At 37.4% G+C, this 14,223-nt stretch overlaps 1 protein-coding gene across 1 annotated transcript; it reads right to left on the bottom strand.

The window, feature by feature from the left end:
- Nucleotides 1-2,038: 2,038 nt before the first annotated feature.
- On the bottom strand, nt 2,039-7,052 carry LOC138620162 (endoplasmic reticulum resident protein 27). Its single transcript, XM_069697136.1, has 7 exons — nt 6,909-7,052; nt 5,327-5,412; nt 4,304-4,441; nt 4,075-4,191; nt 3,635-3,760; nt 3,304-3,501; nt 2,039-2,126 (listed from the first exon to the last, which is right to left on the bottom strand). The coding sequence occupies exons 1-7, from the start codon at nt 6,964-6,966 to the stop codon at nt 2,085-2,087; spliced, it is 765 nt and encodes a 254-aa protein (XP_069553237.1). The 5' UTR covers nt 6,967-7,052; the 3' UTR covers nt 2,039-2,084.
- Between the last annotated feature and the right edge of the window lie 7,171 nt (nt 7,053-14,223).

Raw genomic sequence — 14,223 nt, 5'->3', positions numbered from 1 at the left:
GGTATCCTGGTTTTAAAGTCTTTTTGATTATCAATATGCCCCACCAGGGTGGGCAGTAACATTTAGGCAATGATGGGTCATGTCACACATTCAAGTAATACATAGACACAGGTGTAGCCTCATTGTGTTTGGAACAGGGAGATATTATGGTTGTTACCACAAAACAATATAATCTACACATACACAATGAAGTGATGCAAATATACAGGCTATACTCTGTAGAACAAATACTACCATAGCTCAGGAGCTAAAGCCTACAATTAGAACAACAGCTACAAAGAAATGTAAAGCCACAAGTATAAACTGAAGGTATGCATGCTAAGACCACATTTGGCCAGTGAATCACAACCTTCAGGTCTGACAAAACTCTGTCTGTAATCATGGTCTGTCGACTGCTCACCTGACAGAACATTTTTCTTTAAACTGTACTTTTGTCATTATATTGCACTGCCTGTCATTTGGCTGAGGCATGAATGTCTTCCTGATACGCCTTTCTCCCTTATATTGGACGGTGTTAATAATGTCAATGTGGACACTCAGGACGATGTGCAGATTGAAGGCCTTAAACGACAGATGACAACACAGTGTTTTTTTTTGGCACAAATAGAACCTCAGAAAAAAAAGTATTCTGAGTTTAACTTTGACAATCTTTCCTAATTTTGCGTGACCAGGGACAACACTGCAGCAATGCAGATGTTCATCAGCCTATATAACCTGCATCTAGAAGTTTTTGTTGTTGTTGTAAATGGCAATCTGAAAAATTTAAACTTATAAAAGGTAAAAGAAAGAAATCTAGGTGTAAGGCACTATTTAAATTTCACAGTAAGTCTAGCAAATCATAAGGGGATGCAGTTTTTTATTTTTTTTTATTTTAGAGCAGGGTTTTTTATGCACAATGTTGACCCAGAAGTAGCTTTGATTGTTTATTAATAAAGACAGTAATATAAATATGATAATAAACAACACAAATTCAGAGTAAATCATATTTTTAATTACCATTAATTGTATTGTTTAAATAGTGTCATAAGAGTGCAGTATTATTTAATATCAGCCATAAGGAGAAGCTAACTATATGGGGGCATTAACTTATACTTTGCGTTTTGATGTTAGAAAACTAAAACACAGTCATGCCTCTCACCCTATGACCCCCATCTGCTCCTTATGTAACACTGTCTCATCTGTAAACAAACTCAGATGGCAGGCAACGCATACTGTATATTTCCAGCTGGTCTTTGAGAAGCGTTCACCTGCCAGGCTTTCCCAATTCCGCCGGATGCATCCGTTTGGCAGTGCAAAACCACTAATTATACTGATCCCAGTCTGGGCCTTGAAATTCCCTTCTTGCTTGAGAGAATATTTTTGGGACAAGCCCAAACTTTTTTACTCCTCATGTCTACAGCCCATCTGTTGTTCTTTTACAGATTTGTTTTTACAGCCTTTATAGCTAAATACGCTCCCTTTTATCCCATACTCCTGGAGCTTGATATGTCCTCAAGTCAAATATCAAGTTTGCTTTAAATTAGATGCCATATTTTTTAATTGTGTGAGATTAATGCCTCTATGACTTCCTGTGACATGAGGATTCCCATGTTACTTTATGTTATTATTATTATTTTTTTACCTTTCTTTCCTATCCACAATGAATCATATGAGAAAATAACCCTAACTACGCTGTCTTCACTGCCTCGATCCACATCTTCCCAGTCTGCTTTGTGTCAGTCTCTCTGAGGTTGGTGTGTTGTGGTTCTGACAATAACATTAGCGGATAGACTAACAAACTCTGCCAGATCACTGCGACTTGTGGCCAGTGACCTGTGGTCGGCTAGCCAGACTGCAGACGGGCTCACACTCGTGTAAACAGACAAAGCATAACATACATGGGTAAATAAGTGAGGACACATAATATACACACGCACACTTGCAAAAGTGAACTTTGCCTAGTTTCCTTCGTGCTGAAACAATGAAATTGATATTGAAGGGCGAGGGAGTCTAATGCAACAGAAAGAACTCACATCGCATGCTCCTTTTCCATTTCAGTTTTTTATTTATTTTGTGATAACACATTTACATTTGTTTAATCAGTCCTACAGCTCTGTTTTGGGCTCTGCTCCGACCTGCTTCATATCCTGAAAAATGTAAAAGTTCAATAAGTAAAATAAAGAGCACATTACAAAAGCAGGAACAGTCCAAAGCTGTATACATTTTTTTTTTTTTTTTACCGAAAGTAATGTCTCATTTTAGGAATGAATTACATCCATGTCACTTACACAAGTGCATAATAACCCTTTAAAATAAGTGGAAAAATCAAAGGATTCAGAAACCAGATTTATATAGTAAACAAGTAGATGAAAGAAATGAGAAAAAAAAAGTAAGAGACAAAGCCTTTTCTTTTCGAGTAAAGCTCCTGCTCAGAGGTTGAAAATAAGCTGTGGAGAATTGTGACTTTGCTGCAGGCAAATGAATAAAACCTGGAAATTGCAGCACCAAGTTTTAAAATTGATTGGTGATCTTGGTGGCTGTAACAGTCTTTGACTGCAGGGAAGCTCTGCTCTTATCAGCAGCAACCCAAGGTGACTGATAAACAAGAAGCTGCTGTGAGGGAGCCTGAAGGGAGCAGTTTAAAGAAGTGCAGCTTTGTCAGTGCAACGATTTCTTTTTGTTTATTCTTGTCTCGAACACAGTACTTTAAAGAAAGCAAAGATTTGCTCAGGATTGCATTGTGCATCAGACACGGTTGTTTCCTTTTGAGTTTCTATATAGATCTTCTTAAAGGGTAGTAAACTTTTTGATTTGACTTATGATCAAGTATTTCTACAGTGTTGTGTTGTTACTTTTACTCAAGTAAAAGATCAAAATTATTTTTCCATCCCTAAAGATAAAGTGTCAGTTATTTACGTAATATAATATAATCTGAATTCAGACTTTTTTTTAATAATGCCACAGTTTAGTGATATGAATGCACCAACTCTGGCCTTGGTGTCTGGCTGCACGGCTTCAGACTATATGTCACACCCAGCTGGAGCTCTGTGTGGTGCAACACAGCTAATTGGTGCACAGAGTGAGGTTTCCTGTCTTTTGTGTGGTACATAGAGTGAGGCTAAAGTGCTTGTAGTGTTGCTGTACATTTCTGGTGTGGCCCATTCTATCTGTGGCCATTTACCTGTCTTCCACTTAGAGCGGACTCTTTGTGTTTTCTATTGATTATTGTTTTTTGTTTTTTTATTTTTATAACTTTATTGTTACTGTGTTGTTACTATTTGAAGTGCCATTAGAGTGCTTACAGATCAGGTAATGACTGCTCACCTTCAGTTCTCCTCGTAGGAAGGACTGACAGAACTCCCGCACTCGCTCTGTAGAAATCTCTCCTTCAGGTAGGAGCCACTTCATGTCAGAGTCACCATCATAGATGCCTACTTGTGGGAGGTCCTTTGACTTAATGCCGAAGTAGTTGAGTGATCGAAAGTTGGACTTCACTGCTCCGTTAACCAACACGAACAAGAACTGGAACACAGACATTTCATTTTATGATGTAATTACAGATAAATTTGACAAGTTTAATTTGTGGCAGAATATGACTGAGGCCTGCTTTAAAGCTAGTCTTCTGTCGGTGAATTAAGTCACAGAATATTCTCACCTTGCCTGTGAACTCCGGGGCTAGAGCTCCCAGTCGCTCCTTGAGCTCAGTATATTCTTTACTCCCCCTGTTGGCAAAGAGCAGGAGGTGTGACTTGACCTCTGAATTGAACAGACCCACTGCTGACTGAGAGAAAAAAAGAAAAAGGAGACAGATACAACAAACAGAGAGAGACGGTTAAGATTAGAAAGCACCGTTTCACCTGCCTATGATCTCCTTTGTCAGACCTCCCACCTGACCTGACAGGATCTGACAGTGAACATTTTATTTTTCTTTGTATTGAAATGTGTGTGTCTACTAGCTGTTCTTTGCTTTCTACTCATTTTCTAGTTTGACTCTATCTTCACTAGAAATATATTTCAAATGAAAGAAGAAAACAAATGTTAACAGCAGATAAAGCAGACTTATGATTCCATAAGAACATTTGGAGTTGGACCTACCACTTGGTTGTACTCTGTGATGTATCGAACCTCGTTGACGGTGAAGAAGTTCACAAGACCATCTGCTTCTAACTTTTTGGCCTCAGCAAGAACAAGATTCTCCTGGTGGTTATCTGCCTGGATCACATAACACACATCATCATCCTCATAATACCTAAAGTACCCATAACTTTTATTATTGAGACCAGGAAGAGAAAATCATGCACAGTCATGACGGTGTGAAAAGTACTTTTCTGAAGAGGGTGATGGTGTTTGAGGAGAGTTTGTAGTCAGCCCACACTTCCTTAACAGTGCAAATGGCCACAGGGACTGAGTCGACTCGCTTTGCAGCTGCTACGAGTTCCTTATAGCCATGACTGTCCTCTCCCTGAAATACAGAGGATGATAATTTCAACTATATTTCATCTTACCATGTGCATTTAGAACATTTTCAATAATTTTTTCCACAATCACTTTTTCTTTCATCTGGTTTGTCTCGTTTAAATTTGTGAATTGTTATTCTTAAATAACAAAACTGTGATATGAACAGAAAGACAATTTTAAAGTGCAGTTGGCAAAAATGGAGAAACAAAGAAGTAAAAAAAAGACAGATGAAGTCCACTCCAAGGAAGGTGAATCATGTCTATTTCTGAGACACTGTTGCATGAGCTCTGGCAACCCGTTTTCTCATTTTGCAGTCTGTAATATGTGTTCTTTCTCAGTGAGTCACAGCACCAATATTTTGGTCTCTTCTTGCCTTCGGCATCACTTTCCAACTATGTACTATCCTCATGTGCTCTCTGTCTCTCTCTTCCACTCCCCTCTCATGAACCTTATCCCTGCGTTTGCACTTGTTTACAAGAGGGTCAATGGAGCCAATCCCACAAGTTTTCAGATACGTATGTATTTCCTGTCAAGCCTGCCATCTTCCCCCGCACAAAGAGTCTGGCCAAAGAGCACGCCTCCTTGGAGCAGCCAGCCACCCTCTGTCCTCACAGCATCAGCTGCCAAAGGTGTGGCCACAGGAAATATATCCTTCGAAATCTATTTGTGACAGCAGCATCACCAAGACAAGGGTCCAAACAAATGTTGTATTTTTGGAGACCTCACAGTCTTACTCTTAGGTAACTTGTCTGATCATGTCTGGCTTTTCACATGTATGTTAGTATCTTAAACTGAGCCATAAAACATACCCTGTGGCATTGTTCAAAAAGATGCCTCGAAGCTTGTTTAATACTTTTTTTTTAATTTAAATGAAATTTTCTTGTCTGACCTCCAGGAATCCGATGACCACCACTTCAGCAGAGTCGATGAAGCTCTCAGCAGCTTTGGTGTCATTCAGCCTGAGAAGGGAACTGTCTGAGAGAGAAAGACAAGAGGTACACAACTAGGTACACATTCCTACATTGATTTTACAGCTCCATTCACTGTGCAGGGTTTCCCCCAGATTTCTAGTGGGCATCAGTGCTTTGGTTGCTGTGTTGTTGTTTTTTTAATTAATGAGTAATTTTATTTTTTTCAAAGTACCATTTAAATTTTTTTTATATATTCAGAACAGGATTAGGACCCATATTTAAATATAAAAAAATATTGTTTTGCAACAGGAGTAACATGGATGTTTACGACATAAAAGTAACTATAAACTCAATAATATCTCACTGGAAAGAAATCTAAAGATTCCACTAAAATAAATAATATCCCTGACATCGAAATACTGAGTGAAATTTTGAGAAAATGAGGTACCCTGACATCAGTCTATCAGTCATTCCTCCTGTCCTCTGTCCTCCTCTGTATATAAGTATGCTGATATACTCCCTATAATAGCAATAAGAATGGTTACTTGTAACTGACTCCATTGTTGTGCCATGTGTGTTTTGAATGAAGGTCTGACAGGGAGAAAGCTTAAAAACTGTTCACATATTGCATGGATCTAAGTATGCGGACATCCCTTCCACATAGTGCTCTGTGATGGTTCCAGCACCTTAGCAAAGATTCAGTGGGTGGAGCGGTGGTTTTCCTACATTACCTCATTAGTTATTACATTTTTTAGTTTGGACCAAAGTGGTTGACCAACAAACATCTACTGGCTGACTGACCATCATTGCCATCCTTTAATCCGTGTCACTAGGATGCCTAATAAACATATATAAACAATATCAAGATTTTGTCAGGGATAGAAGGATCAAGTCCTGGAGTTATTTCCATCTTCTTTCAACAACCTTTGTCAAGACTGAGGCAGGTAGTCAAAGTCTGTCAATTAAGATCAATAACAACTGAAGGACTAAAAACGTACAAATGAAAATCAGTTTTGCTTTGTGCTCAACACTGTTCACAATAAAAAATCTTAGCCTATTAGCGTTCTAACATTTTAGTACAAAGTACAGCTGAGGCTGATGGGAATGTCATTAGCTTTGCAAATATTTGATCATAAATAAATATACTGGAATTTTTGAAATTTTGACCTAATAATGGCACCATGTGAAAAGTTAAGGAATCAATAAGAAATCAACCTTTGAGAGAAATTCATGTATTTCACTTAAAACAACAATTTTGAATGTTATGGTAGGGTGAGAGGTAAAGTCAGGGGATTACCAAAACCATTAGGATTGTCCCTTGGGTAGAATGAATGTCTGTACAAAATTGCCATGGTTAGCCATTGAGTGGTTGTGCAGATATAAGTCTGGACCAAAATGGTGAAACACCAACCAGATAGACTGTTATTGCAGGATGTTTGTAAAGTTACAATGCTCTAATTAGAATATCAGGACCTAGAAAAACTGTACATGTTATATATTTCACATTAAGAGTAGACACAAGAACTATAAAGAGATCAGAAAATACTTAAAACAATTTACCTTTCTCTGTAGCAATGGCAGAGGACACTAGGAGGGTGAGAAGCAGAGTGATCACCATGTTTCTACTGTTTTAACTCAAGTAAATGCAGGTAAAAAAAAAAAAGGGCAGACTCCTTTTTGATTCTTCACAAACAGTCTTTTCACACCTGCTCTGTCTCTGATGGTCGCCACATGGCAGCTGGCTGTGGCTGCAGCAACTTCTCTGGGTTTTGATTGGAAGCTTTGTGGGAAACAGCCAGGTGCTGTTGATAAGTTGGGGTGCAGGGACAAAGGATTACGTGTCAATGTGTGATAGGGGACACGTGTGTGTGTGTGTGTGTGTGTGTGTGTGTGTGTGTGTGTGTGTGTGTGTGTGTGTGTGTGTGTGTGTGTGTGTGTGTGTGTGTGTGTGTGTGTGTCTATGTATGTGTGTGTGTGTGTCCGTTCTATGGTGATGAGGAGGTTAAGAGAGGGTCAGTAATCATCTGGTTAGTCTAGTTTACCTTTAGTTTTCCTGAATTGTGTTATTTAAATCTTCTGTATATGGGGAGACATAGCAGTTTGGTTGATAATCATGACTTCCGACCAGGCAGGCTGCAGAGATAAACTGGACTGCACTTTGGTAGGTTCACCACATGAGGGACACAACTCTTAACCTATTCATCATTATGCAGACAAAGCTAATTTTCGAGTACAGACTAAAACCGGTGATAGCAGAGATAATTAAAAAACAATCTAAGATTTAGAGTCAAGAAAAAAAATGCATAAAACATTTCTCAGATAACTTGCTATGGAGACACACAAAAAACCCACAGCTCCCACAACCACAGAAATGTTGTCTTTTGTCTCGATGTTAAAATTTCTGAAATGCAGATATATGCATAAGGACACCAGAACTACAAAAGAAAGGAATGTATGAAGTTTGACCCCTCACACAGTGACATTTTCCCCTTTAAAAAGAAATCTGCTTAAAATTACATCAAAAACCACAGGACAAAAAAAAAAAACAGCAGGATGCACTAAAGTGCATTGGTCTCTTGAGGACAACACAGTTTTGGGCTGAACCCAATAAACTTCCTCTTTTCTATCAATAAAATCCAAACATGTAATATACATATAAATATAAAAATATGAAATGTAAAAAGGTTCTTTTAACTGTGAACTCTGCTGTTAGTTAATTTGTGTCCTCATGTGGTCAGTAGAACAAAGACAGTCATGAGACATCCTGCTTTAGTGTGGTTAAAAATCTTAAGAACAACGAATTTTTATTTTATTTGATTCTCGCCTCGTTCACCAAATTTGCTTAAGATACTGAAAGACTGGCATTTCCATTTAATGTGGGAATTATTACAACATGTCATCATAACGAAACAACAAAACAGATCTATTTCCAATAACTCCCAAAACAACATAGGAGTGTTTATAGCCTCCTCCATAAGACTGACTCGTCTTTATACCTAAATGATGAAATATGTACAACTCTACGTAAACTACACGATATACATTTAAAACTGTTACATAAGTTAATGTGAGTATATAATTAAAATTAAGTAAATGTTGATTTTTTTTTTTTTGGGTTCTAGGCTGTGAAAAGTCTTAAATGTTTACAGGGCCATTGTGTATCATGCGTGTTTACAAGGAGCTTAAGGGCAACAGGCAAACTAATACCCTAACTGCAAATTAGGGAAACACTTATCGTTTAAGACTTCTGACTTCTGTGAAAGACCCTTACAAGTCACAGTTGCCGTGACCCTTGCAGCATGAACATGCAATTCTTTTCATGTGGGGACAGTTACATGAAAGCTTCTTACAAACACTTATTCTGTCTCTGTACTGTCTGTCACAGTGAAACATAACACCTTAGGTTACGGCCCATTAATCACTCTGTAATTATTTTGTGCATACACAGTATCACTAATAGGCTTACTGTACAGAGGAAAATAAAACAATAAATTACACTGGAATTCATTTTTAATTTACCAAGCATCTATTTAATTTTAACAGGGCTGGAACAGTGGAATAACAGTGATGCTATTTAAATGAAATGATACTATCATGAAAGTAAACACATTTTGAAACCTTATAAATGATGTCTTTAAAATAATCATTAAATATTGGTCTATCAAATAAATTGTTCTATTGTTCACCCTCATTTTCTCTTCAGTTATATAGCTACAGATTATATTAATGTTTATTTTTTTTTAGGTCATCAAAGTTTGTGTCGGTTTCAGTCAGTTTATTTAAATTTTAATTGACCTCTGCATAAATGTCCCAGTGCTGCTTCTTTCTAGCTGCAAGGCAACAAACAGCATTTTACCGTCTTCAAATTATAACGGTGCTGACATATGATTTGCTGTAAAGTTGGTGTTTATAACATTCCCGACACAAAAGCATGCCAGAGAAATTTTTTTAAAAAGGCAAGAAGGACTGGAATAGATGAAAATGTTCTCTCTGTTTCCCTGTGGACTCGTGTTAAGTGTTCAACAGGCTCAAAGAGGATGCAGTTGAGCTTCAAATTACAGGCCCAGCTGCTCGTATAGCCGATGCTACAAATAAACAAAGCAGAAGTAATGATTACAGTACACACAGTGGCAGAAATTAAAACATCAGATTTGTTACACCGCTGTAGTGTGTTTTACTCTCGGGATTGTGGGGACACTTGATCCATTTTAAGATAACTTTGCGACAAAAAACCCCGAATTGTACCATTAAACAGTTGAGCTCAGTTTAGGTCAGCTTTGTTTTGTAACTTCTATACTATCACATGAATTGGTGTAATTGCAGTTAATAAAAAGGAAATTAACCCCTCTTGTTTCACTGTTGTTCAATGAAGTCTGAAAATTATGTTATTATGGATATTAATGAAAGATTAACTCATGTAGAGTTTTCAGACCTTCACTATCATGATACTTGGTGAGAGCCTGGTGTCCTCAATCTCTCATCACTCATTTATGGCGCACCAATTAAAAACATCTCATTCGATCATTAGATGACAGAAGCAGGCGTAACTGTGTCACAGTCGCTACAGCTTGTGTTATCATGATGCATGTGATGAGTATGGCAGCTTTACACTGTAGCTTTAAACTCACTTTGATACAGTCTGATCACATGTAGAAAGTGTGATGTGAGGTGGAAACCTAATTGATAAAACAAAGAGGAAAGACAACCTGCATTTATCCAAACGGGAAACACACCATCCAATCAGAAAACGTCTGATCACATTGCTCATAAATTGCATGCATACAGTACATTACATGCAAAAAGACAGCCTATGCAGCAGAAAATCGTGTCTTTATTTATGCATTACTATAAATGCAGGTCAGAATTGCAACTAACACGCAGTACAGTATTCTGTAGAGTGGAAATAGTGTTTTGTTGGCTACATATTTATACCAACTTAAAAGTATCTATTATTGTCAATAAATCACCACTTCTGTTTACTCTTTTCCTGCATTTATTTTACAATGTCAAGTTTATTTGACTTTCCAACATTCAATTTACATGGAAGCATAAATGCACATTATGTATGGGACAGTGATCTTTGATATATATTCCAGCATTAGGCTGGATTTACACACACGTAGGCACAGACCTGTTGCTTAGCTGAAGTACTATCTGTTCTGTCTTTCTTTCTATTATTTCTTATCATCTCTTATCTCTTCATATTTCTGTGTCTTTTATGTTTTTGCTTGTTTGTGATTTTGGGCTAAAACCAAACATGTTTCAAAAACATAGAATACTAAAGGGGCTTGATAGAAATTAGGAAACAACTTGGTCTTGTACTCTGAATCCTGTGCGGTAACATGTACGCGGTTTTCATGCAGACAGACAGTTCAGTGGTGAGATCAGTGATGTAATGCGGATGGATTACTTGTATTTAGATCATGGCCAGGTTAAATTTGACACTATATGTCATCAGTTACATAACCTTTAGGCTTTGACACAGCCTAGTGTGTGTGTGAGTGTGGCTGCTGAGTTTCTTTTTGACACTAAGGGCAGCACACTTATGCAATTTACACGTGAGTCTGAACATTTGTCGCAGAGATGAAAACACATTTTGAAAAGTATAATCTTCAAAACTGTAAAATACAAAGATATCTGACTTTAGAAGCTGGTTGAATATTTTGAGCAAAGTTCATTAACACAAACATAACTTCAACAATAGACTGAAGACAAAAACAATCCTGTAAAGTAACCCATTCCTGAAAAAAAATACTGTAATGAAAAGAAATGCAAAATATGGTATCGTCTCAAATAATCCAAATCTAAATGATCTAAAACAATAATCAAAGTGTCTGTCTTGTCTGTTTGGTCTTGTCATGGTTGGTTGTGTCTAGTCATGTTTGCCGTGTCAGCTGTGTGTGTTTGTAGCCTGGATTTCTAGAGCTTACTCTCAGATGGATTTGTCAGAGCGCTTCCCCATCCCCATCTCGGCTCCACAAAGGAAGGGGAAGCCCTCTGATATTTTTTTTTTCCACATTTACCTGGTATGAAACCATATAAATCTTTTACCTGTCTTGAAGATGTATGCACAACTCACAAAATGGAAAAGTAGGTGATAAAGGGACATAAAACATAAGGAGATGCTGTAAATTAAAGGTGAAAGTCAGAAAATAATTACCACATAATTTGTTCATCATTAAAATCAAATTGTCAACCAATCAGTGTGAATTTTTTTTGGAGAATTTTCTAGATAAATTACGAAATTTAAAAAAAAGATAGCTTGAAGGTAGGTGGGTGTATTCTTTAAAACACACAAACAAACAAACAAAAAGCACCACATCACACCTGCTGAAATAACCCCCACTGATTTAGTAATTAGCTCAGAAATGTATGAAATATAATTTTTCTCAGTGTACATTTTGACTCCGCAAAGCAGCAGAGGGGAAATTAATCACCTGATGGTTCAGTGTTGTGATTTCTGGCTAAGTCCTGTTTATTTTGGCTCATTCAGCCCTCCTTCATGCTCCCACTTCCCCTAGACCCCTCACCGTTCACCACCTGACCACCAGATGCCCTGAGACTTCCCACGACCACCTGCTCATCTGTTCCTCATTCTCCAGTCAACCCCCTCATAGCATTTGCTTCCACCTGCTCCCTGACAGATCATAATGCTGTCTATGATGTCATTCTGCTTGTCTTTACTTGTGTCTTTATCTGCACAAGTATTCACACATGTGAAACTCAGTCCCATCAAATGTCTCATTTAGGTGAGCATCAGGCACAGGACAATCTCTAAATTAGACATTATTAATGTTGTCAAATACACCTGTGGTTTCCCCTGATATCTCAAGTCAAATTGTTTATCTTGCTGGCATCAAGACAGAAGAAACCTACCAGGGCTATATAATCAGATTAGTGATAAAATACTTAGAGGATTACTGTGCATGACCATCAACCTGGAATAGTTCAGCATAGATTAGATACTTTAGTTTGGCCTTTTGGCTATCTATAGATTGGCATTTTGTCATCTTTGTAGCCAAATAGTTAACTTCCAAACCACATTACCACATGTCCCAACAATTTGACTCCAACAGCGGGACTTTTGTTTTGTCCCCTCTCTATCCACTTGTTTCTTTGTTGTTTCTGCTGATATGCTGTCCACTAAAGACAAAATGGAAACCATATCATATCATAATTGTTTTTATAAACTTTACATCTGGACAGTGTTGGCTAAAGAAGAACAAACACACACCACTCAGTTACTGTGTGTCTCTGCACCGACCCATATGGAAAAGTTCCAATCCTATTACAGTCTGTAAGCTGCCAGCTCATGTAGCATCAGTCGCACCTTCATGCCAGACCAAACAACAAAGTGACAAGCAGGAAACCCTCTTCAGTACCTGAGAGGCATCACCTGAGGTACTTCTCAGTTCTGCACTCAACTTGTTTTCTGTGTCACAGTCCTACAGAGGGAATTTGAGAGGAAATATATTGCATATATTTGAAATAGTTGCTTCAAGAAAACTTCTGAAAACCAGATAAATATTCAGAGAAACATGGCCTTGCTCATCACTTTTCTGTTTTTAGGAGCTATATTTTGTCCATGTACACATGTAATAGTTTGTGGATGATTCCTGCATGTACAGGCTGAAGTTCGTGGAACAATTTGGTACTTCACCATGCAACTTTAGGTATCGTAAAACACAAAAATAGCAGATTAAATTTCAGACATTGAAACCCAATGATGGATGAATAGTCCTTCACCCAAAGTATTACAAGTTCCTTAGACTTTAACTTTTGATTCAGGAGTGCATAGTCCTGCATAAAGTGCTTTTGCAGTAATGAAGAACACTACATTATGTTAAGAGCATTGTCATTTTTCTTGAAAAAGAAAGAACTTTTTAATCAATTCTGATTTACTTTGAGTCTTTCTGTAGAGAAATACTTCTGGATCTGAAACTTAAAAACAAAGACTTTACAATTTAAAAACCTTCCTCTAATCAGTTAAGCAATCTATTTAAAGTGCAGAACTAGCTGGCCCAATACTCTTTACAACTGCAAAGAGACCCCAACATACAGCAAGCAAATAAAATAGTAAAAGTCAAAGTAAGACAACCACATTAAGACATGAGTGTTAACATACAGGACACCGTCCCACTTAGAGTAGTTTTTGTGCAGCATATCTCAAAGTAAATAACTGCAGCAGATATATTCACATTTACCCACAACAATGAATCATTTTTTATACAGAATATACTCTTCTTTAGCCAATGCTTTAGGACACTTAGAGGGCAAATTGCATTGCCAAAACAGCTTTCATTTGGCTATGGCAGAATCATTACCGGTTATTATGATTTAATTAAGACACAAAATAAGGTACACAGTATGATTCATCCTGACAATTTACTACGCATGCCTGTGATTCTGCAAAGTTTAATCCTAAAGCCAGGGAGGTAAATTAGACATTACAGGTCAAATCTTCTCCAGACACCTGTGAATATGTTTAGCATTGTAATGCAAAACCAAACCACTATTTATTTGACTATAATATAACTTGGAAGTTTCCTGTTATTTTATTATGTCTAACCTCCTCTGGAGGAGCCCCACCTGGCTGCTCTGATAAGAAAAAAACCTTATAACTGCTACAGAGATGTGACCAGTGACCAGGAAATACCAACAAATACAGCAAATACTATATCAGAGTAAAGTTAAACAGTTTGCTATTTTATGAGAACATGTACACTGTAAAGTATATGCATGTTATGATTTTATCACATACAGAACTGTGCCAAAATTTCCATCACTTAATGTTGAGATTTTTATCCATCACAACACCACCAGGGAGGCATCTGATCAGTCAAAAATGTGTGTTTATTTGTATGCTTTTTGTAAC

This window comes from Brachyistius frenatus, unplaced genomic scaffold (assembly GCF_029030835.1).
Source record: "Brachyistius frenatus isolate BFR_SWC_R1_liver_20210118 unplaced genomic scaffold, ASM2903083v1 Contig_23, whole genome shotgun sequence".
Lineage (NCBI taxonomy): Eukaryota > Metazoa > Chordata > Actinopteri > Embiotocidae > Brachyistius > Brachyistius frenatus.
This window is presented reverse-complemented; position numbering and strand designations above follow the sequence as displayed.